General features: G+C 36.1%; 1 protein-coding gene across 3 annotated transcripts in view; it reads left to right on the top strand.

Annotated features, from left to right (window-relative positions):
• LOC115219650 (disintegrin and metalloproteinase domain-containing protein 10) overlaps window positions 1-25,589 on the top strand; it is a 106,139-nt gene that overhangs the window by 34,289 nt on the left and 46,261 nt on the right. For all 3 annotated transcript variants that reach the window (XM_036509607.1, XM_029789821.2, XM_029789822.2), the window contains exons 2-3: window positions 15,868-16,003; window positions 19,612-19,733. In XM_036509607.1, coding sequence (XP_036365500.1) covers window positions 15,868-16,003; window positions 19,612-19,733 — 258 coding nt within the window. The remainder of the gene's footprint in view (window positions 1-15,867; window positions 16,004-19,611; window positions 19,734-25,589) is intronic.

Consider the following 25,589-nt stretch of genomic DNA (forward strand, 5'->3'; position numbering starts at 1 on the left):
TTCAAAGTAATGAATAAAAGACAATAGTAGCTTAATGACTAATACAACACCCAGCCACTTATCTGGTTTCTGGAAATCCCATATTACCAGAGATCTGGGAATATTGTGCAATATCATGCAATATACTGTACTCTGTATTGAGTAAACACCCAGTTTTTGAAGTTGGCTAATTTACAAGCAGTGTGTTAAAAATAGTTTTATTCTCTTTTCTGTATGGGTTGACAAATATTAAACATAGTCTACAAGTGTATTAATTTGTACATGTATCTATTAAATAAAATCATCTTTTTTTTCATTTAATTTTCATCTTGTAAGCATTATATTGTACACATGTTACAGTATGATATATTTTAAGAATTTTATGTGAATTGATAAATATCAAAAATCCTTGCTTTAGAATATTGTGATCTTGGTCACTTATTTACCACAGAAAGTGGGCAACCAGTCCCATGAATCCTAGCTCCTCAAGACAGTAATACCCAAGACTTGATGATGGTGAATGGTTCAAGTGATCCACACATATTGATTCACTGTAACATTACCATACCATATCAGGTTACAGAGATGCTGATTACAGTCAAGTGGAAGGGCTCTTTAGAGTTAACAATAGACACTACAATGTAACACTACTTCATCTCAGGAGGATATAAACCACCTCCTCTTCAACTATCGTCAGTTTCCTGCTATCATTAAATGTATGAAAATTTCAGTATCTTACAGAGTGACATGTCTGAACGTGCCACTGGCATATTCGAACTGGCAAATAACATTGCATTTTAGTATCTCTCCCTTTTCTTCCAAACTTCTTGTGTAAATTTTTAACAAGCACTTAGTCATGTGGCTGACTAACTGGTCATATAACAAACACGTTGAAGGGGGTTTAATGGTTCTTTTTCAGTTTATATGACACAAGTAGTTTTCTAGGAATATAGTCAAATCATGAAATTTATAATGACACAACTGGAGGATGAATTGCATACAATTAGGATATAAACTAATTAGGCATAACTATGCAGTTAAGTAGTTTTACTTTGCAACCACATTCTTCTGGATTTTATTCAGTTGTCTGGCCCCATGGGAAAGCATCTTCTCTTGTAGCCTTGGGCTGACCATTTCCTTGTAAGTGAAACTTTATAGATGGAAATCATTGGCGTGTGAGTTTGTGTTGTCCCTAGGCATAGGAGTGGCTGTGTGGTAAGTAGCTTGCTTATGAACCACATGGTTCCGGGTTCAGTCCCACTGCGTGACACCTTGGGCAAGTGTCTTCTACTATAGCCTCAGGCCGACCAAAGCCTTGTGAGTGGATTTGGTAGACGGAAACTGAAAGCAGCCCGTTGTATATATGTGTATATATATATATATATATGTTTGTGTGTCTGTGTTTGTACCCCCAACATCACTTGACAACCGATGCTGGTGTGTTTATGTCCCCGTAACATAGCGGTTCGGCAAAAGAGACCGATAGAATAAGTACTAGGCTTACAAAGAATAAGTCCTGGGGTTGATTTGCTCGACTAAAGGTGGTGCTCCAGCATGGCCACAGTCAAATGACTGAAACAAGTAAAAGAGTAAAGAGTATCCCATTCACTTGTTTTACTATCCCCATCCTCTTCACAGCCACTCTCTTGTATTTTCAAGATACATTCTGACACTTTATCAGGACCATCCTTTTCTCTCCTTTTCCAGCTGGGGTAGCCATGTGTTATCTCTACAACAAGACATACTATTGCTTCTCAACATCTGGCATAAGCCATCTCCCCCAATACAACCTCCTCCCCCACTTCACCCAGGGATAGGAGTAGGAGGGGCCTGGTAACATGAAAAAGCAATCACTACACTATACAGTGGTTAGTGTTAGAAAGAGCATCCAGCCATAAAATTGGGGTTCATCATAGCCCTTGGATCTGTTGGATCCTGTCAAACCATCCACCATTCCAGCATGGAATACAGACATGAAATGATGAGGATGGTGGTACTTTTACTTATTTCAGACATTCAACATGTCAGTTCATAACTTATTAGCTTCTCTAGTACATTAGTTGTACCTTAACATCTCCATTGCTACACAGATTGAGATTCCACTACAGTTTTTTTTTTATCTATGTTGTTTAGAGCACACAACACTGGGTCCTTGTCTTGCTCTCTCTTCTTTTATGTGTGTGTGTGTGTGTGTGTGTGTGTGTGTGTGTGTGTATTGATTGATGCTGTTTTCCCAGCTGCTGCTATGATATATTCATCTCTGTGCTTCCTAACTTAAATTTTAACAATCTTCTGAAGTCTGCATTCTGCTGAGAAAAGAGAAGGAATGAAAGAAAATAACAATGTAGTGTATTATCAAAAGATGAAATATTCATATTAACATTTATCTCTCATTGATCTGATTTCACTTTCCTTAATTTTCCCTGAAGTTACTTAGTGCCTATCTATCCAAAATCATTTGCTTCAGCTAGACTTATGTGTGTTTTACTAGGTATATATAACCAGATGGTGCCTGTCTTCTCTCCGGATCCAATAAATCCTTCGCTTATCTGTAAGAGGCTCTTCCACTCTTTTATTTTTTAATCCCCCACAGGGCTTTCACATCTAGTAAACTGGGTGTTGGAGGAAGAGGAGAGAATTTGATCTGACTTGCTGTAAAGACCTTCAAATCGAGACATCCTCCCATCAATGTAATAATGCCAGTATCAAATCTGTTTTGGTGCTTCATTGAAATTGAGATTTTTTTTATTTTCTTAAACTTCCTAATTTTTTTGTTTCTATAGAATTTATTGATTGTTAGTTCCTGGGGCATTTCAATGAAATTCTTGTTTCTGTTTGTTGGAAGCATTCACCACTTGTCTAGTAGTTACTTATTTTCTTTGAAATTATTTTTGTGAGTTGTATCTGTGTTGGTGACCATGGGAAATATAACCTTGCTTGAAAACAGGTAAACATTGGTAATAGGAGGGTTGTTTGACTGTAGAAAATCTGCCTCCTTCCTCAGTAAATTCCGTCTAACCCATAGAAGCATGAGAAAGTAGATATTGAATGAGGATGATGCCATCATATACAGGCGCAGGTGTGGCTTTGTGTTAAGAAGCTTACTTCCCAACCACATGGTTCTGGATTCAGTCCCACTGCGTGGCACCTTCGGCAGGTGACTTCTACTATAGCCTTGAGCTGACTAAAGCCTTGTGAATAGATTTGGTAGACAGAAACTGATGGTGTGTGTCTGTGTTTGCCCCCATCACTGCTTGATAACTGGTGGTGTTGTATTTATGACTGTGTAACTTAGCAGTTTGGCAAAAAAACGACTGATAAAATAGGTACCAGGCTTGAAAAAAATAAGTACTTGGGTTGATTTGATCGACTAAAAGTCCTTCAAGGCATTGCCTCAGTATGGCTGCAGTCTAATGACTGAAACAGATATGTGTGTGTTTATGATTCACATCCTTTCTTCAGAAGGGTCCCTCTATGTGAACATTCAACCAGCTAGAAATAACTGCCAAATCTCATGGAAATCAATCCTACCATCTTAAAAAAGAAGCATAACACCTTGCATAATATAGACTTTGATATATAACATCACAAAAGAAATAAAATGAAAGATAGTATGTTTGAAGTGCTTTTGATCATAGGTCTGTTCAGTCAGAGCAATACAATTCTGTAGTTCAAATCATATAACTCCAAATAATTACCAAGATTAAATAATATTTTTCATGGTTGCAAGCCAAAATCACAATTTGCTACGTTTCATTAGCTGGCTGCGTTTAATTTAAAACACTTCCACTAGTCGTTTAGTTTGTGGAGATGTGAGCTGTGTCAGGCTGTCTTGTTTTAAAAACAAGCTCTTTAGTTGTGTTTCTATAAATCCAATAATCCCATGTCATCTATTTTGTTTCTTATGAAAAGTTTACTATATATGCATGTGTGTGTGTATATATATATATATAAAAACATTCATTCTTATATTATTGCGGCGTTACGTGCACCCCCCCGTTTGTTTGTTCAATTTAAAACCCCGCACGACTTCTATACACACTGTCTTTCCTACCCGCCATTGCTTCTTCACCAAACTTTTTGGCGCCCTCCGATTCTTCCCCTCTCTTCCTCCCATCCTCCTCCCCTCTTCCTCCCATCCTCCTTAATCCCTTCTTTCTCCTTTTCTCTTGGTCACTGATTCTGTCCCCTGCCTTCCACCCTCTTTGATTCCCTCTCTCTCTGTCTCTCTCTCTCCTGCAACCTGCTGCTTCTTAAACCATTCTGTTGGCCATCGTATCTCGACCAACATGTGTCCCCGCTACCGAAACGGTAATTATTTCTACGCCAGCTATGTTGTTGCTGTTTTTGTCTCATTTGGTCTAAAGTCGTATGACAACCACCGTTATATATATTTTGTTTATTCATTACTGTTTTCAATTTCGTTTTCGTCTCTTGTATTTACATCCGTCTTGTGCGTTCACATTCCTGTCTTCTACCAAGAAATCTAATGCTTACAGCTTAGTTTTTTTTCTTGGGGCTGGCCGAGTTGGAGCAAATATCAGAATTGAACAGCCGAAATTTGCTATGATGATTCGGTGTCTGACTGAAGATTGAAGGCTTCGAATGATTTGTCTGTGTTCCGTGTTCGTCCCTTCCTGTATTTCACGTTCATTATATATAAAAACATTCATTCTTATATATATATATATATATATATATATATATATATATATGTGTGTATGTATATCATCATCATCATTTAACGTCTGCTTTCCATGCTAGCATGGGTTGGATGGTTCAACTGGGGTCTGTGAAGCCAGAAGGCTGCTTCAGGCCCAGTCTGATCTGGCAGCGTTTCTACGGCTGGATGCCCTTCCTAACGCCAACCACTCCGTGAGTGTAGTGGGTGCTATATATATATATATATATAAGCAAAGTAGTTAGTTCTAAAATGTCTATTAGAGGTGTAAGTAGTAACAATACTGCAAAGTGGTGTTTGTTGCCACTTCAAAATGATAGTAACGTAGTTCTGTACTGAGCAACCATGTTGAAGTGACAACAAACATTCCTTTTCAATATTGTTACTACTTAATCTCTTATGGAGATTTTAGAACAAGCTACTTTGCTTGTTGCAAAATCAGTGGCTGAATGTCATTTGTTTTTGCAAGCTGGGACAAACGACTGCCATGTCTAGCAGGCAGTTCCCTGTATTGACAAAGGGAAATATCCTGAAGCCAGACTGGTATACTGGTCCTGTCATTGCTAGATGGTAAGGGTTTGCTCCCCTGTTTGCAATATATTGGACACAGGTTGTGTCAATAATCAGCTGGAGGAGGTGTCCTCTTGGGGTTAAAAAAATTGTAGTAATATAGTTCCATATGGAACAGCCATGTTGATGTGGCCACAAACGTTACTTTATATATATATATATATATATATATATATATATATATATATATATATAAGAAGTAATTAAGATTCATTTGTATTAAGTACTTAAGTTGAAGCACCAAGTGAGTCCCACACACAGCTTGAAGTTGAATAAACCTTTCACTGGTAACAGCATCATGAATTAATGCCACCCCTACCCTACCTCTTTTATAGACATTTACTGCTATCTAATTGACTCTTTCTAAAGCTTTGTTTCTTTTTCTTGTGGGTTGAGGGGTACCTGTGACAGTATGAAATTTATGACCAACAGCCAGCTGTGAGCTGTCAATTTCCTTTTTATTGTAAATGTATGCAGTCTTCTTGTCTTAGATTTTTATTGATGACAGAGATTAATTGGAAATGACCCCCCACTGTGGGTCATCCATGCCACTCTAAAATTTGTTTGTTCTTCTCTTAGCTATTCTTGCTACAATAGTGACAACATGAAATTCTTCCATCCTTTTGCTCTGTTAAAATATTTAAGAAAAAATATATTAATATATCTTGTCTGTTGAAAATCCATATTTGTGTGGCTGAAGATAGCGCTGCATTTAAATGGTTGTAATGATTACATAGTTCAGTTAAAAGGAGCCGATTGAAATGGTCATACTGCTTTACTGTTTGACATCATCATCGTTTAACATCTGTTTTCCATGCTGGTATGGGTTGGATGGTTCGACTGGAGTCTGGGAAGCCAGAAGGCTGCACTAGGCTCCAGTCTGATCTAACAGTGTTCCTACAGCTGGATGCCTTTCCTAACGCCAACCATTCCGAGAGTGTAGTGAGTGCCTTTTTAAGTGCCACCGGCACAGGGGCCAGGAGGCACTGGTATCGATCATGATCGGATGGTGCATTTTATGTGCCACGGGCACAGAACGTGCCTTGTTCTGATATATATATATATATATATATATATATATTATATATATATATATATATATATATATATAAGAAGTAATTAAGATTCATTTGTATTAAGTACTTAAGTTGAAGCACCAAGTGAGTCCCACACACAGCTTGAAGTTGAATAAACCTTTCACTGGTAACAGCATCATGAATTAATGCCACCCCTACCCTACCTCTTTTATAGACATTTACTGCTATCTAATTGACTCTTTCTAAAGCTTTGTTTCTTTTTCTTGTGGGTTGAGGGGTACCTGTGACAGTATGAAATTTATGACCAACAGCCAGCTGTGAGCTGTCAATTTCCTTTTTATTGTAAATGTATGCAGTCTTCTTGTCTTAGATTTTTATTGATGACAGAGATTAATTGGAAATGACCCCCCACTGTGGGTCATCCATGCCACTCTAAAATTTGTTTGTTCTTCTCTTAGCTATTCTTGCTACAATAGTGACAACATGAAATTCTTCCATCCTTTTGCTCTGTTAAAATATTTAAGAAAAAATATATTAATATATCTTGTCTGTTGAAAATCCATATTTGTGTGGCTGAAGATAGCGCTGCATTTAAATGGTTGTAATGATTACATAGTTCAGTTAAAAGGAGCCGATTGAAATGGTCATACTGCTTTACTGTTTGACATCATCATCGTTTAACATCTGTTTTCCATGCTGGTATGGGTTGGATGGTTCGACTGGAGTCTGGGAAGCCAGAAGGCTGCACTAGGCTCCAGTCTGATCTAACAGTGTTCCTACAGCTGGATGCCTTTCCTAACGCCAACCATTCCGAGAGTGTAGTGAGTGCCTTTTTAAGTGCCACCGGCACAGGGGCCAGGAGGCACTGGTATCGATCATGATCGGATGGTGCATTTTATGTGCCACCGGCACAGAACGTGCCTTGTTCTGATATATATATATATATATATATATATATATATATATATATATGGTGAATTTATGGAATGAAGTCCCATAAAACCCATCAAGTTAGTTAAAAATGTTGAAATATATAAGAAGTTTAATTCTTGCAGACGATCGTTTTGTACAGAGATATCATGATAATGTAAATAATATCAACGTACTCTTCAGTGCAGGAAGTAGAAATCATAACACAAAGAACTTGAGAAGGAATATAGCAGAAAATTTGGATCTAGGAGATTCATATTGTTATCCATATGAGAAAGTGATGTGAGTCATGTTGGATATTTAACCATAACTAATGGCTTCAACGGATATTTGAAGATATAAGTAAAGCGGCATTGCAGATGTTCCTTCTATAGATGAGTATGGAAATTAGAGATTTAAACTCCAAATAAGTAGCATAGGGCAAATATGTATTAGAAATGCCCAATGGAAAGACATTCCTAGGTTTGAATTAAAAGATGAACTAACTGTTGAAATCATTACGTAGTATAATGTATTTAAAAAAAACCTTGTAAATGGATTTGGTAGACAGAAACTGAAAATATTGTCTGTGTTTGAGTGTACCCTTGTCTTGATACCAGAAGATGGTTGTAAATGAGAGTTACTGTCATTTTCAGTCTTCTGTGAAAAACATTTCTAGGTATGTGAAAATACTACCTTGCTTGGAAATGGTTGAGGGTTGGCAACTGGAAGGGCATCTGGCCAGAGAAAATTCTGACTCAACAAATTCTATTTGACCCATGCAAGCATGGAGAAGTGGATGCTATAAGAAATATATATATACATATATATAGCTATAGATGTGCAGGCATGGCAGTGTGATAAGAAGTTTGTTTCTCAACCACATGGTTTGGGTTCAGTCCTTCTGCATGGCACCTTGGGCAAGTGTCTTGTGAGTGAATTTGGTTGATGGAAACTGAAAAAAGCCCATCGTGTGTGTGTATATATATATATATATATATATATATATATGCATATGCGTGTGTGTGTTTTTGTGTTTATGTTCGTTCTCCATTACCACTTGGTAATCAGTGTTGGTGTGTTTACATCCCCGTAACTTAGCTATTTGGCAAAAAAGACTGATAGATTAGCCATGTGGTTAGGAAGCAAGCTTCATACCTGTGCCTGTAAGAGCTATATCAGTGTGACTTGTGGTTCCGGCAACACTATGGAAGTGTCTGTATATTTTCCTACACTTGACTTCCTATCTATACTTATTATGAATCAGACATTGCTGCCCTAATTGGCTTTTTTTTTTTTTTTCTTGTAAATGGGGACAGTAGTGTTAAAACAGCATCATTGGGGCTATTGATTTGATGCCATAATAGCCAGCCAACTCCCAAGATTATAAAACCACTTGCAGCTAATTACTTAATGCACTCACTTCATGAATAATCAATGCAATGATAAACTCCCTTTAGTTAACTTCGAAATGCCAATTTCTTTTCTTGTTTCTACTTTTCATTCTATAATTAATAAGTGACACTTGCAGGGAGCGATTGCTTCTGTTGGACCATACTCTTTTACGATGGTAATATTATCAAGAGACACATAACAGTTAAATATAATCAATTATTATATTTTTTTCATTTTCTTCAGACACACATACACACACAGATTTGTATGTGCATATATGTGTGTGCATACATGTATGTATGTATACATAACACATTTATATATGTATGTATGTATCTATCCATCTATCTACATACTTGTGTACATGCCTGTCTGTCATTATCATCATTTAATATCTGCCTTCCATGCTAGCATGGGTGAGACATGTATATGTATATATTTTATGTGAATAAAAATTACTTTTGTTTAAATTCAGAACAGACAATTCACAAAGCATTTAATAGCATTTATTGAATTGCTTTTGCACGAAATTACATAAGTGAAAATTCTGTTGTCAGTTAAGTTATTTCATTTGTGAGCTATAAGATAATAATTTTTGCGTCTTGGCCAAATGTCTCTGTCAATGCATGTAGAATATGTTTGCATTGATGTCACCCATTACGTAATTTATTGCTGGAAGAATGTCTGAATATTGCTATAAAATTTTGGTAAGTGCATATGGAAATATTGGAGCAGGACGTTGAATGGGAGTGTGTTTTAAAGTATAAAAATAAAGTAAAAAATACATACATTTCGTTAGTTGCAGTGAGCGTTGAGGTGGCCAAAGATACGCGCACATATATTCATAGTATTGAGAATGAAGTAGATGGGTGTTTTAGGATATTACTACGTTTCCTTCGCATATTTATTCAGAACACAAGTATTGTTATGTAACTTAACATGTAACATTACACAAGTTTGGGTTTTCATAAAGTGCCATATATATATATATATATATATATATATATACTCTTTAGTCTTTTTCTCTTTTACTTGTTTCAGTCATTTGGCTGTGGCCATGCTGGAGCACCACCTTTAGTCGAGCAAATCGACCCCAGGACTTTTTCTTTTGTAAGTCTAGTACTTATTCTATCGGTCTCTTGCCAAACCGCTAAGTTACAGAGATGTAGACACACCAGCATTGGTTGTCAAGCGATGTTGGTGGGACAAACACACATCCACATATATATATACATATATACGACGGGCTTCTTTCAGTTTCCGCCTACCAAATCCACTTACAAGGCTTTGGTCGGCCCGAGGCTATAGTAGAAAATACTTGTCCAAGGTGCCACACAGTGGGACTGAACCTGGAACCATGTGGTTGGTAAGCAAGCTACTTACCACACACAACCACAGGCTTCCACACAGTTTCCATTTACCAAATTCACTCACAAGACATTTGTTAGTTCAGGACTACAGTAAAAGACAAATGCCTTAACCCTTTAGTATTTAAACCGGCTGTTTCCTGTTCAAATATTCTACTTGTTTTATGTTCAGACTAGCCATATTCAGCCTCTCACATCTACCCTACAATGTCATTCTAAAAATAAGCAACCACATCATCAAAATCTTAAAGCTACAAGATAATGCATGATTACTTCAAAACAGTGTGAATCAAAAAGAATTAAATTTGATGGAGTGATCTGACTATTAAAGGATTAAGGTGCTGTGCAGTGGAACTGAACTGAAACCACATGGTTGCAAAGGAAGCTTCTTAACCACACAGCCATGCCTAAATTTTTGGGTTTTGTTTTAAATATTTTGTTAAGAATTAGCCAGAGAAAGAAAGGTAGTACCCATTACTTTAGTGTGTGTGTGTGTGTGTGTAGAGTTGAAAACTGAGGGGGCATAGTCTGAATTCATGCAGTAGCAAATGCCATTAAAGGCATTTGAGTGTCAGGTGGTTGTGTGAAATCAGTCAGTGGATTAAGGTTATACCTCAAGTGGCATTACTCAAATTTCATCTATCCTTGTTCATCACAACTGTTTGATTTCACAAATCACCATGTTAAATGAATCATTGATAAATGAATAATGGAACATACGGGAAATATAGGTTTCCTTTTGAGATCCCAAGTTGTCCTTAAGTATTGTGAATGGTCGCTGAGGTGCATATGTGGTTCAAGCAGAATCTTTGATCACTGACCCATGTTATCACAGATCAATTCACGATAAGCATAACATGGTTCACAATTAGCATGCTGTGTTATCCCAGGTCAGTGATGAATGAATTGGTGATAAACAAGGATGGATGTTGTAGTTAGTAATAATTCTGTTTCATGTGGGTTTTTTTTCTAAGTGATGTTACTGACAGATTAATATTATTATGTCCACCATTTCCAATATCATGTTCACCATTTCAACAAAACACCCATTTCTATCTCTTTATCATTCTTTAACTTCTTATCATCTAGCACACAGCCACCTCCCTTAATAATACTCCACCCTCAGTTGAGGGTTCCTGTCTTTCAAGTTATTTAGTAACCTCACTAGTGTTGGTGCCATATAAAAAGCATTCAGTATACTCAGTAAAGTAGCTGGTGTTAGGTAGGGCATTTGGCTGTAGAAACCATACCAAAGCAGACAGTAGAACCTGGTGTAGTCTTCTGGCTCACTAGCTCCTGTCAAACTGTCCAGCCTATGTTGGCATGAAAATGAACATTAAAAGGTGAGGGTAATGATGATTTCGGCTGTTCAAAACTGACCTTTTGTTTCACATACTTAACCTTTAATTTGTAGTAAAGTATTTGAGCAACAAAATGACTGAAGACAGGAACCTGAACTACTGTTCAAACTTCAGTATAGACATTATTTTGTACATCTGAATATTTTCTCCAGCTTAACTGATAATAGCAGTTAAGTGATTAGCAAGGAAGAAATTTAGTAAGCAAAAAAAAAAAAAAAAAAGAAATTTACCACCCTACTTCCCAAGTTTTCCTATCCATTTCACCATGTAAAATGGTAAGGGGAAAAACAAAAAGCCCTAAAAAAAATCAAAGTTGAACAAAGCTGGATTCAGTTTTTAAGTTTTAGAGCAGTTGTTCTCAACCAGGGTCCATATGGCCCCTGAAGGTCCATATAAGATTTTTGGTAGTTCACACAATAGTAAATTGGGGATCCACAATAGTATTTTAAAGGCCCCTGAAAAAATGTTGCTTTAGATGTATTTGTTGCAAGAAACATTTAGGTTTCTTTCTTGAACATTTTATGTAGTTCAGTGTACCCAAGTTAATGTGTGAAAAACAAACTAGGAATTTTGAAAGAAGTTTCTATAAAACTAGTTTTTCAACATCAAATGGCTGTGGGGATCCACAAAAATAAAATAGTAATGAAAAGGGTCCATAGATAAAAACTGGTTGAGAACCTGTTTTAGATTTCTCATGTAAAGAAGCCAAATAACTAGGTGATAACTGTGATAATTCCCTAACTATTTTGAACTGTTGGAATTGAGGTTGATAGAATAACAGTTGATGGGATCAGGTAATAGATGATACAGCCATGTATTTCCATAGATTTGTTGTGGAGAAAGAAAGGTCAAGAGTTTAGTGGGAATAAGGGCCACCTCAAGATGGAATGAGATGATCAAGCATGGTTGTCTGGATGCTGGTGATTTGGCACGGCTGGCTGGACATTGAATCTATTTTGGTGATGGCCTTTTGGTGACAGTACTTTTGGCAAACACAAGTGCACATAGAAATATACACATACAAGCATGGACAGAGCTATTTGTAATAGATGGGGTCATTTAATGCATCTTTCTCTCTCTATCACATTCATTTTTCTGCTCACAGTGCTAAAATTTAAATGCATTGCCAGTCAGCTTGCTTTGTCAAAGACGTATAGAAATCCATTATGTGTAAAACGTTTTTGTATCTATTTTTTTGTCAATATTTCATCAGTCACCATATACATAAAGTGAAGCAGAGAAAACTAAACAAAGTTTAATACTTTGAGTATTTTAATTATGGTGATTGAAGTTAGTTGTCATCTAGAACAATAACAAAATCTTTATGGTACCAAAAGGCCCTGGGCACAAAAAGTCTGATGTCAGATAGGTCAGTGTTGAATCAATGATGCCAAATATACTGGGCCAAAACAACTGTACCAAAGTGTCTTCTACAACCATCTCAGTAGTGTTTGCAGATGAGTGAAACAATACTATAAGGACTAAATGTCATCTTAACCTGGCATGTGAGAGAGTGTTTGCATTTGACTGAGTGCATAAAGTGGAGAGGCCAACAAGTATGAGACTGGTGTGGAAACAGAGCAAACAACAGACATATGATGAAAAGTGGTTCTATCATGACCATCTCATCATGATTTCAAGCATAATGTACCTAGGACTACATCCTGTGTATTGATCCATTTTTTTTTCAAGATAGTTGAGTAAGTTTTTGTAACATGTCAAGTGATCCTGTTCCTTCATTGGCTTGAATTCAGTGCTTTTACCAGCAGGGATATTTGTTTACAGAACAGTCTTGCTTAAAGGACAAGCATGAGAATTCTGCAGAATCTGTTGAGATTTTCTTGGCAAGGAATCAGAAAACTTAACACTCTGTACAATGCACTATAAGATATGCTTTTTACTTAATTTTTTTTTTCTATTATCTTGCACATGTTGCAGTAGTAGATGAATTCCTCTTACATCAAGAGAAAATTACTTGTAAAGAACTGCACACAAAATTTAAAGAATGTTGTCAATGTGGCTTAGACTGTAGAACTTGTGAACAGTTTTGACTTGAAGATTGGAGTGCTAATTCAGTGGAATCATGTTACCTATAAAATGCTTGCAAAATAACAATATAAAATAAAGGCAAAAGATTTATCTGATGGCTGTGAGAGAAAAAACTCCCCCAAAAAATGGAGTTAAAGTAAAATAAAGTGATATCATCAGTGATTACATTCCATTTGTCAAAGACATTTAAAAAATTCTTATGGGATGTACACTGAAGTATCCATGTTAAGTCAATTAATATTGTTTACAATTAAGTGAAACAAGAATCTCTGGAAAATACTAAATATGAAAAGTTTGAAGTGAAATAAATTATTTTGCTGTTATGGGAAAATAATATATTTTGTTTTGCAAACAATTTGTAATTTTGTATAGTTATAAGATAGGCATCTCCAGTATCGTTTTAACATCCACTTTTCTATGCTCACATGGGTTGGACAGAATTTGTCGAGGCAGATTTTCTATGGCCAGATGGTCCTCCTCTCACTAATCATGACTTATTTTCAAATAAGGTAGTATTTTCCCATGACCGGACATGTCTTGGAAGATTGGAAACGAAGGACACTGCTTACATGATGGTGACACTTGTTTACAGCTGTCACACACACACATGCAATGGGTTTCTCAGTTTCTGCCTACCAACCCCATTCAGAAGGCTTTGGTCAGCCTGGACCTGTTGTAGATGTTAGATCAAAGCGCCACACAGTGGAAGTGAATCTGAATCCATTCAATTAAGAAGCAAATTTCTTACCACATAGTTATGTTTGCACCTATGACCAATTTTTCATTAAAATAGAATCTTCAGTGTCTCATGGAATTATGTGAAATATTGGCAATATATCAATATAATTAAATATCTAAGTTTTATGGCAAACTAAACAGCATAATCATCCCCTCAAATTACTTATGCATGATGTTTTTACACCTCAAAATTCTGTACCCACAATGTCCTATTGTGGCAATTATATATAAGCACACCTATTTTGTAGACGATATGAATTTATTCTATCTGCTCCCACTCTTCATGAATCTCAGACCATCCAAAGCGCTGCTTTCTGTAGTGTTTTACATACCTATAAGTCAATCTGGAAGCTTTTATGCGGTCATTTGTGTCATGTATTGATTAGGAGTTCAATACATAACAAATGTACAGCATTTGTTATGTATTGATTTGGAGTTCAATACACAATAATTTGACTTGCTAGAAATAGTAACCAAATCTCTCTCTTATTTCTCCCTATTGTCTTTTTTAAGATGATAGGGAGTAATAAGAGGGAGATGGGACACATGCAAAGACAGATGTGTGTGTGTATATGTGTACCTCTATCTAGAAAAAAGGTAAGTTGCAAAAACACCAATGACAATTCAAAAACCAACAAAACCTGTGAGAGGAAAGTCTTTCCCCAGTGAAACATATAACATGGTGTGACAAAATCCAAAAGGAAACTGCAAGGAAGTGGGGATCCAAATGAAGAGAAGCAGAAAAGAGTTGAGAACAGTGTGGAAAAGCCATTGACAGCTTGTCCTTCATTGGTAGTATAGGGGTTCAGTAAGTAGTATCTTAAAAAAGCACACACTGAACAGTGTAATTTTAGATATACTCTGCTTGGTGGTGGTGGTGGTGGCAGTGGTGGCAGTACAGGGTGGTCATCTCTGTAGCCATTCTCAATATTGTAATGTATTCAGTTTGATGCTTGACCATTTCTGTCAAGTCATCATCCTTCATGAAATGTGTATTAAAAGAATGTTAGTTCATTTACTTCTATCAGTGTGACTTACTACATAGAGGCACTTTTTATTTACTTTTTTATTCTTTTACTATAGAGTTGTACTATTCTTGCTTGTGTCTTTGCTATACTACTACTACTACTACTACTACTACTACTACTACTACTACTACTACTATTATTATTATTAAGGTGGTGAGTTGGCAGAATCGTTTGCACTCTGGGCAAAATGCTTAGTGGCATTTCATCTGTCTTTACGTTCTGAGTTCAAATTCTGCCAGGGTCACCTTTGCCTTTCATCTTTGCAGGGTTGATAAAATAAGTACCAGTTGAGTACTGGGGCTGATATAATCGACTGTCACCCTCCCCAAAACTTCAAACCTTGTGCCTATAGTAGAAAGGATTATTATGATTATTTTACTTCTCAGCGCTCTTGGCCTTATTTGCTCTGCCTTGATTCTATGAAAACAAACAGCAACATATCAGAGGTCTCACATTGATTATTATTATTATTATGATTAAGGTGGAGCGCTGGCAGAATCATTACCATACTGGACGAAATGCTTCATGGTATTTTGTCTGCTGCCACGTGCTGAGTTCAAATTCTGCCAGGGCTGACTTTGCCTTTCATCCTCTCGGGGACAATTAAATAAGTAATCGACTTAATCCCTTTCCCCAAATTTGAGGCCTTGTGCTTCCAGTAGAAAGAATTATTATTATTATTATTATTATTATTATTATTATTATTATTATTATTATTATTATTATTATTTTCTTCTTCTTTTCTCATTTCAGGCAAAAGATTTTTAGATGATTATATAGAACACTACCATCCATTAGTCTATAATCATCATGAATTGAATAGAAATCATTATCGCTACAAGCGCTCACTGAATAGCCATATTCTACTTTCTTTCAATGCCTTTAATCGGTAAGTTGAATAAAAGCTTTTTTTCCTGGCTGGGGTTTTTAATTCTTTTATCATATTTATGTTGAAATAAACTGCTTTTATTTCTCTTAATTTTGAAAATAATGAAGACTTTATAAAAAAAAAAACTGTCAACATTGAGCTGATATTTTGGAATATAAATTGATATTACATTTCGATTGGAGGTTTTAATTGGGATTGCTTTAAAACATGGAATTTGTATTGGAGCCAAGGGCAGTTTCAGGCAAGTTGGTCTCTAAAGGGTTACTCTTTAAATCATCAAATTTTTAAGATTGTGTAAATTATTACCCAAATAACTGTCAGGTTATGTTCCATTCTTTTACTTGTTTGTCATTTGACTGCGACCATGCTGGAGCACCGCCCTGAAGGGTTTTTTCTTTTTAGTTGAACATATATGTTTTCAGGGAAGATTGAAAATGGACTCTGCTTGCATGAGGGTGACACTTGTTTACAACTATCATGCAATGTCAAGGCAAGGAGACTAAGGCATACAAGCACACATACATGCATACATACATACATACATACATACATACATACTGATGAGCTTCTTCCAGTTTGTGCCTACCAAATTCACTCATAAAAGCTTTGGTCAGCATAGGGCTATAGTTTTTTTTTTACCTTCTCAAGTCCTGCTGACTCATAAGGACTACACCTGGATGGGACGCTAGTCCATTGCAGGATTACTCACTTTTGCCAGTTGAGTAGACTTGAGTAACGTAAAATGAAGTGTTTTGTTCAAGAACACAACGTGTCACCCGGTCCAGGAGTTGGAACCGCAGTCTTATGATAATGAGTCCAACACCCTAACCACTAAGTCACGTGCCTCCACCAGTGCTACAGTAGAAGATTCTCATCCAAGGTGCCATGCAGTGAGACTAAACCATGAAGCTGGGAAGGAAGCTTCTTAACCTCACAGTCATGCCTGTGCCTGTAGTTAGTAGTTTTAATATTATTGTGGTGTATGTGCATACAAGTGAGACCGTGTAAGCTGGTATCACTGTTTTTATTGTCCCTGTGTATTGTGATTGCAAGTGTATAGATGTAGTCCAAGCCTCTACTATCCCTATGTGTGTATTGACATATATTGTGAATACAGCTATAAGAATGATTGTGCGAAGGAGAGGTGACAAATGAATGACTCCTTTAATACACTTTACAATAAAAGCGTAAAGATAAATGTGTATCAGTGCCAGAAAGGAAAAGAAAGACAACCGATAGAAGGTTTAAGAGAAGGGTTTTATTTAGGTGTTAACGTGTGTCTGTGTGTTCGTCATAAGTACATATATAAAAATAACAATAGACAGGCTGTCATGAATGCATAATGTGTATGTGTGTACAAACAAGGGTGTATGCGTGTGAGATAAAATACAGAGCATTGAAAGAATCTATAATAGGACGCTAGAAGAATGTTCACGCACAATAAAGATAAATACCAGTTTGTAGTAAGGTACACAATAGTTGAAGAGTTGTAAGAAGTTGTGACTACACTGCAGAGACAGTTGAGGCACGTGGAAGTGGAGGCTATAATGCAGAGTTGGTTACTTGTTACAGGAAGATCTCACAGGTTGTATTTGCTGTTAACCTTGGTGAAGTAATTCACAAACAGTGAGGAGATAGAACCTGGCAATGGTTGCTGTGTATGTAGAGATGTTGTTGGCGTTGTTAAGAAGATGGAGGCGACGGAGATGGAGGTCCTGTATGCTGCTAGACGAAGTGTTGATGATTCTTCATGTGGGCTGCTGGTGTTGTCTTTCACTGGAACTGGCTGTGTGCTCTGTGGTCAGTGGTTAGACCTTAGAAGGTCTAGAACCAAAGACTTCGACTCGGTGTAGAACTAGCTTTTTATAGGGACCAGTAAGCTCAAACGGAGATTTAGAAAGACTGTGTCACAGGACCTTATCAGAAGGCTGAGATTGGTTGAGTTGCACATTGGCGCATAATAGAGCAAGAGACAAACTGTGCCAATACCAACCAATCAGAGTAGTGGACACAACAGGGTCCAAGCGGCCGAAGGCTAGCTGTTATCTGCTACGTCTGTATTTATGTTATATATAACAGAGAGAGAGAATTTCACTAAGTGTCCACTACACTGCTATTGACCAACCTCTTATTTTAGTCACTGAACTGATCAGCAAAAACAATTCTCTTCCTTAAACTGACCATTCCTGTTTTAATCCTTTCCCCTCATTTAATACTTTATTCTGTCTCCACTTCACCTTCTCCCAAATTCTCTTTCTCTACTACACTCAACACTTTTTCTCCACTTCAACCATTTCCCACATGTGTGCAACTACTAACACTATCATATTCAACCAGTCTTTACTGTCCTAACTTATGGAGTAAGGATGAAGGAAAACTACTCACTCCTGCATGAAGTCTTTTCACCAAAATGTTGAAAACCTTCCTCAGCCAGCAGCACCCAAACTTAAGAAACATTGAACTTTATTTAGGAAACCCAAGTTAAATTTGTGATAACATATTTAACCCTTTTTGCTATCATATTTCTGTTGAGATTGCTCTGTGTTTCTTTCAGTTAATTTCAAATATAACAAAGAATTTAGAAAAACAACTTAGTTATCCTTGAACTAGTGTTAGGAACTTAAACTGTGACTAAGGTTTGCTGAAAGATTTTAATTCAGAACTTTTGAAATCAAGATATTTTTACTACAGACCCAGAGGCATTTTCAGCTGGGTTGGTATCAAAAGAGTTAAAACAGCAGGGATCAAATAGCCAATGTAAGTTAGACTCGTGTGACTTTCATCATTTCCATCCACTTTTACTTGGTCTTACATCTATGCCTAAAGACAATGTGGCTTTAGGTTCAGTCCCATGGTGTGGCACCTTGGTCAAATGTCTTCTATAGCCCTGGGTTAACCACTGCTTTGTGAATGAATTTGGTAGACATAAACTATAAAACCCATTGTATGTGTGTGTGTGTTTGTTCCCCCCTCTATTGCTTCACAGCTGGTGTTGGTTTGTTTATGCCCTTGTAAATTAGCAGTTCGGCAAAAGATACTGAATAAGTCCAAAACTTTAAAAATTAGTACTGGGGTTGATTTGTTTGACTTAACTCTTCAAAGTGGTGCCCCAGCATAGCTGCTGTCCAACAACTACAAGTTAATGTAAGCAGACATTTCACTTTAAATTATGTTGCTTATAATTTTTTTTTTTTTTTATATTTGGTTTGCAAGATACTTTATGGGAATTCGTGTGTCGAAGCATATTTTATTATCTGGAGAGAGTCATTCTCTTTTAGTGCCTTATTAATTTAACACACTCACCGGTCTGATTTCCACTTGTTTACTTATTTATTTATATATAAATGAGTGGAAATCAGACTGGTGAGTGTGTTAAATTAATAAGGCACTAAAAGAGAATGACTCTCCCCAAACAATAAATTATGTTACTAATACTTATACCGAATCATAACAGCATAACTTACTGTTTCCAGCAAACTTAAAATTTAGTAATTTTCTTTTTCTTTTCTTTTCTGTCTGTCTGTCTCTCTGTTTTTTTTTTTTGCTTTGCTTAATTCTCAATCACGTTAACTGTGTATTGTAAACATAAATGTGTTCAATATTTGCAGAGACTTCACATTGAAGCTTGAAAAAGATGACACAATTTTCGCTCCAGATCATGTACATCAAAATAGAAATGGTACAAGGGAACCAGTTGACACATCCTTTGTATATAAAGGAACAGTGTTAGGTAACTAATTTCAATTTGCATTCTTTTAAAAATAACGACTGTTTACATTTTAAACAAGAAAACACGCTTTTGATTTATTGTTACACCATTCTGAAATACATAAGTATTTCATATTAAAATATAAATCAAAAACAGGAAAAAATATCATTTTTGCTCATGGTTTTATTTTCTGCTGTAACAATAAATCAAAATTATGTTTACCATGACTGTATATTACGTCAGTGTTTGAGCACAATAAACCTGTTAGAAAATACTCTCAGCATAACAAAGAGCTTGTCAGTTTGTTTAATCTAGGCTTTTTGAACCTCTTAACTTATATACATGCAGTTTTTGTATGTAATGTATTCATTATTATTAAAAACACTCAATGTTGATTATTTCTGGTCAGATTTGCTGTACTTGATAAGGTGTGTCAAGCTAAGTAAAATAGCTGTCTTCCACACATCCAGGCTTGTCCTTTCAGGTGCCAGTGCTTTGTAAATATACCTGTTCCACTGCTGTGTAAATGCACCCGTGCCAGTGGTATGTAAAAATGCACTCAACACACTCTGTTAAGCAGTTGGTGTTAGGAAGGGCATCCAGCCATAATAGAAACCATGCCACAACAGACAGCCAGGGTCTGGACAGCTCCCATGTCAAACCGTCCAACCCATGCCAACATGGAAAACAGATACTAAACAAAAAGCTGAAGCTAACGTTTGGATGGTAATGGTGTTTGCCAACAACACTTGGTACATTGGTGTGTGTGTGTGTGTGTGTGGAAGTAGGTGATTACTTCAACTGATGTAAGGAGTGAAACATTTAATGTTTCATACTATAATGTGTATGTGTGCGTGTGCTAAATGCGTGAGAAGACTCATCAAACCGAGTGAAATTGCAGTCATGGCCAGTGCTGGTAGGCACATAGAAACACCTATGCTGGTGACGCATAAAAGGCACCCACTACACTCTTGGAGTGGTTGGCATTGGGAAGGGCATCCAACCGTAGAAACCAAGCCAAATCAGACTGGAGCGTGGTACAGCTCTCCAGCTTATCTGTTCCAGTCAAACAATCGAAGCCTATGCTAGCTTGGACAGTGGATCCCAAATGATGATGATGATGGTACACTGTTTGTTTTATGTTTAGTTGTAATAATAGCAGTTTTACATTAATTTGATGGGTTACTCTATACTTGTGTAGAGCTTAAATTTAATTTTCTTATTCAAGAATGTTGGATTACGGAGCATTGGAGCTAGTTTTGCTTTTGTGTGATCTCTGTTGAGTTAAAATCATTTTTGGCTATACAGGTTTTGGAATGGGGTGGTAGTTAGGTTTTTATGGAAAGGTGTTTTGAAAATATCTCTATTGATTAAATTGGGGTTGCAGTGGTTCCCAAAGTGGGCAGTATTGCCCTCCCCTGCTGGGGTGGTGGTAAGTTTCAAGAGGATATTGAAGAAAAGTGGGACCATAAAGATTCATGCAAAAACAACAAATTAGGTTAAGTTTTATTTGTGAAATTCAGTTGCTTTGAATTTGCTTCAGAAAGGGGTCTATGTTTGTGATGGTTAGTTGAGGTGGGGGTGCTAGTTGTGTGGTCAGGGTGTCAAGAGGGTAGCAGCCTCTAGGTGTTTCTCTTTTGTTAGGTGGGCATAAAATGTGACAGAATTTTTGCTGCTTTTCTATTACTGGATTTAATCCTTTTGCTTTCACAATATAAATCACAAAGGTACAAAAACCAATATCAGTTATAGGGTGCAGCAACTTTTTTTCTCACAAAAGAATTTAGGCTGGTCCTGACTTTATTTGTTGCTGTTGTTATTATTATCCTGTTTTCATTTATAAGGTCAGGGTTATTAGTCAGGCATGTCCTATTTTTATACATGAATATATGCACACCTTTCTCAGCTCTACTTTAGCATATAAAACCTAAAGAAATTTTTGAAACAAATGCCAAAGAAACTCTGCCTTTACACAACTGGAAGTTTAAAATCCCTGTTTATGTGTGTGTGTGTGTGTATATATATATACTAATCAAATTCCTTATAGAACAATGAACACCTATGGAGAAATATAAAAACCTACAACTTCTACTCAAATTCTTTTGTGAATGTCAGAGCGCAAGAGATACAATTTTCTGTTCTAACAAAAACCAGAACATGTCTCGAGAATAATAAGTATAATGTGTATGTGTGTGTGTGTTGAATTTAAAGTTAAAGAATTAAGTTTTAGAAACTAGGCGTTAAATGCTGTATCCAAGCCTTGTTTCAGAGTAAGCCCCAGGTGGTGTGTCTGTGGCTATCAGGCATCATCAGCAATACATTTTTAGATCTACGTCCAGAAATTCCAGGGTGCACATAGGGTATATTTTAACGATGAATGGAGAAGACGGAGTGTAAAAGCATTTATTAGTACAACAATTGTTTTAGCTTCAAGTTGCACTGCTCCCTAATGGGCATGGAACAATGCAATAATAGGAGATGCAACACACAGTGCAAAAACACCCCTTCGTGTGGCATAATATGCTTATTTACATTTCAATTTCACAAAGGTAAATGGTTGTATTTAGAGGCTCTTTTGCACTCTGCGTTGCATCTGGTGTTATTGCATCATTCCACACCCGTTAGGGAGCTGTGCACCTTGAAGCCAAAACAATTGTCATGCTTTTTGTTATATTCTGTTTTCTCCATTAATCTTTAATATATATATATATATATATATATTGTTTCAGTCAGTATGGCTGTGGTCATGCTGGAGCACCACCTTGAAGGGTTTATAGTTGATCAAATGACCCTAGTACTTATTCTATCGATCTCTTTTGCTGAGCTGCTAAGTTATGGGGATGTAAACAGACCAATACTGGTTGATATGACGAGCTTCTTTTAGTTTCTGTCTACCAAATCCACTCACAACAATTGTTGTACTAATAAATGCTTTTACACTCCGTCTTCTCCATTCATCGTTAAAATATACCCTATGTGCACCCTGGAATTTCTGGACGTAGATTTAAAAATGTATTGCTGATGAGGCCTGATAGCCACAAAACTATTGTCCAAGGTACCATGCTATGGGACTGAACCCAGGACCATGTGGTTGAAAAGCAAGTTTCTTACCACACAGCCACACCTGAATCTTTGTATATATACTTTATTTTGATTTCTAGTGGTGTGCCACATTCTTATAATGCTTCATTATGTCAGAATAGGGCGGGGGTTCCAAGCAAATAGTGAAAACTGATCATTATTGATATTCTGATCACATTCTTAGAATAAATCTATTTGAATCATGATGTTCAGAGTGCTGTTAAGATTATTAATCCCAACTACAAGCTGTTACCTAATTCTCTTCAGAGAAATTTCAAGTCTGTACAACCATATTTAGAGGAGTGCCCTCTCAACACTGTTGTCCTCTGTTCTCTACATGTAAACAATGTATATTTGCAGTCTGATATATGTTTACCTGTGTAATTATATCTTTATTGTTATCTACTTGTTATAGATAATTTTATAGATAATTTGAGTAATTCCTTTTATTAATTGCTATTAATTGTTGCAACTGTAATTAAATGTGAATCTATTTGATTATTCCCTGATATTTCTGATGTTTCGATTTACAAAATATCTGACTCGATCTTCATGAATTAGCTAATTTTATGGAGTGGAGTTGGTAGGGGAGGCTGTAAAAGCTTAAATTCTGTCAGATTGTAACTGATATTTTTTATTGTTTAATGTTCTTTGGTTTGTTTCTTATCACCACCCATTTAAACTATTTCCCAAATCATATTCAATATGGGAGATAATTTCAGGTAATTATCCTCAGTGATGTTTAGTTCATATATTGAAATATCTCTCATTTATATCTACTTTCGGGCGCATGGCTCAGTGGTTAGAGCGTCGAGCTTACGATCGTGAGGTTGTGAGCTCGAATCCCGTACTGGGCTGCGCGTTGTGTTCTTGAGCAAAGCACTTTATTTCAAGTTGCTCCAGTTCACTCAGTTGTAGAAATGAGTTGCGACGTCACTGGTGCCACGCTGTATCAACCTTTGTCTTTCCCTTAGATAACACTGGTGGCATGGAGAGGGGAGGCTGGTATGCATGGGCGACTGCTGGTCTTCCATAAACAACCTTGCCCGGACTTGTGTCTAGGAGGGTAACTTTCTAGGTGCAATCCTATGGTCATTCATGACCGAAGGGGGTCTTTACCCGTATATTACATTGTTTCTTATATGTGTGAGAACTGATGTCACATCACAACACATCTTACTGCTTAAGTAGGATGTGTTGTGATGTAGTTAATACTTAAGTAGTTAATACTTTGCCTACAATTGAAGATGATACATACTCTTTTAAAAAAATACCATGAAGAAAATACATACTCTTATTTTTATTTTTTTTCTCTTCCTCAATCTCTATAGTTCTTCCACTGCTTTTTCTCACATTTAAAATCTTGAAATAGATTCAGTGTTTTGTCAATTCTCTACCTGGTTACTTCCTTATTGTCACACGAAATCCTAATCCACCAAGGATCTACTGAATCAGAAAGTGGTCTGATTAAATTTTATTCAGTACATTTGGTTATAATATTCAACATTACTCATCAGTGTTTAATTTTGATTTTATTTCCTGAGATATATATATATATATATAGTAAAAGTAATTAAGATTCAAGTGAGTTCTGTTGAATTCACATGAATGAGGTACTTAACTTAGATGCACCAGAAATCTATATGGTATTAACCATAAGATAATGTGGGGTGATTATAAGCAAGAAAAAAGCAACAAAAATGGATCAATATTTCGGTACAATTGTTTCGTACGAAGACACCTTTATTAAGGCTGCAAATATTGCAGCAAATACACGTGGCCCGTACTCATCAGCCGAAAAAACATCTGAGTTCTCAAAACATCTAAGGGGGTGAGGCTACACTCATGAAACATTCGGGATAGTTCTATAAAAATCAGATTTAGATAATAAACAGACATCCAAAGTTCTCTAATGTTGCAGAGTCAAATAACAGGCTTTAAAAAAGTATTTTAAAAAACCTCTTAGTTTCACAGAAATTGAAAATGTAAATCCATCCATAATAATGACGAATGTTTGAATTCTGGAGATATGAGGAGAGATTTCATACTCACAGACGATGTATTTATCCATAATTAGTTCATAATAAAGTGGGTTTCCTGATGTATGAAGGTATGCTGTTTGCATTTCTGATCATTTTTCAAAACTGCTATGTTAGAATTTGTTGAAGGAAATTTAGTGGAGCGTATAGACAATCACTCACAAAGGGTATAAAGGGTAACTGAGAAGGAATGGGATTGTGATTGTGATTACAATCACAATCCCATTCCTTCTCAGTTACCCTTTATACCCTTTGTGAGTGATTGTCTATACGCTCCACTAAATCTTTGTTGCTTTTTTCTTGCTTATATATATATATATATATATATATATATATATATATATTAATAATCATGTAATAAGAATAATTATATATATATATATATATATATATATATATATATATATATATATATATATATATATAATTTATTTTATAGAAAGAGCTTCTACAGGACTAGAACTGTTTCATTCAAAAGAAATCGATGATTTCTTTTGAATGAAACAGTTCTACTCCTGTAGAAGCTCCTTCTATAAAATAAATTAATTTACTGTGCTATGTATTGAGTACCTTATTTACTGTGGTTAACCCCGACTCAACCCGGGACCTACATATATATATATATATATATATATATATATATATAAATAAAAGCAGAAGAAATATAACAAAAGCTGTTACTCAGTTTCATGTTCCCGATCGTTGATGAACGGGAACATGAAACTCTTTTGTTATATTTCTGCTGCTTTTAAATAAA

This window comes from Octopus sinensis, linkage group LG15 (assembly GCF_006345805.1).
Source record: "Octopus sinensis linkage group LG15, ASM634580v1, whole genome shotgun sequence".
NCBI lineage: Eukaryota > Metazoa > Mollusca > Cephalopoda > Octopoda > Octopodidae > Octopus > Octopus sinensis.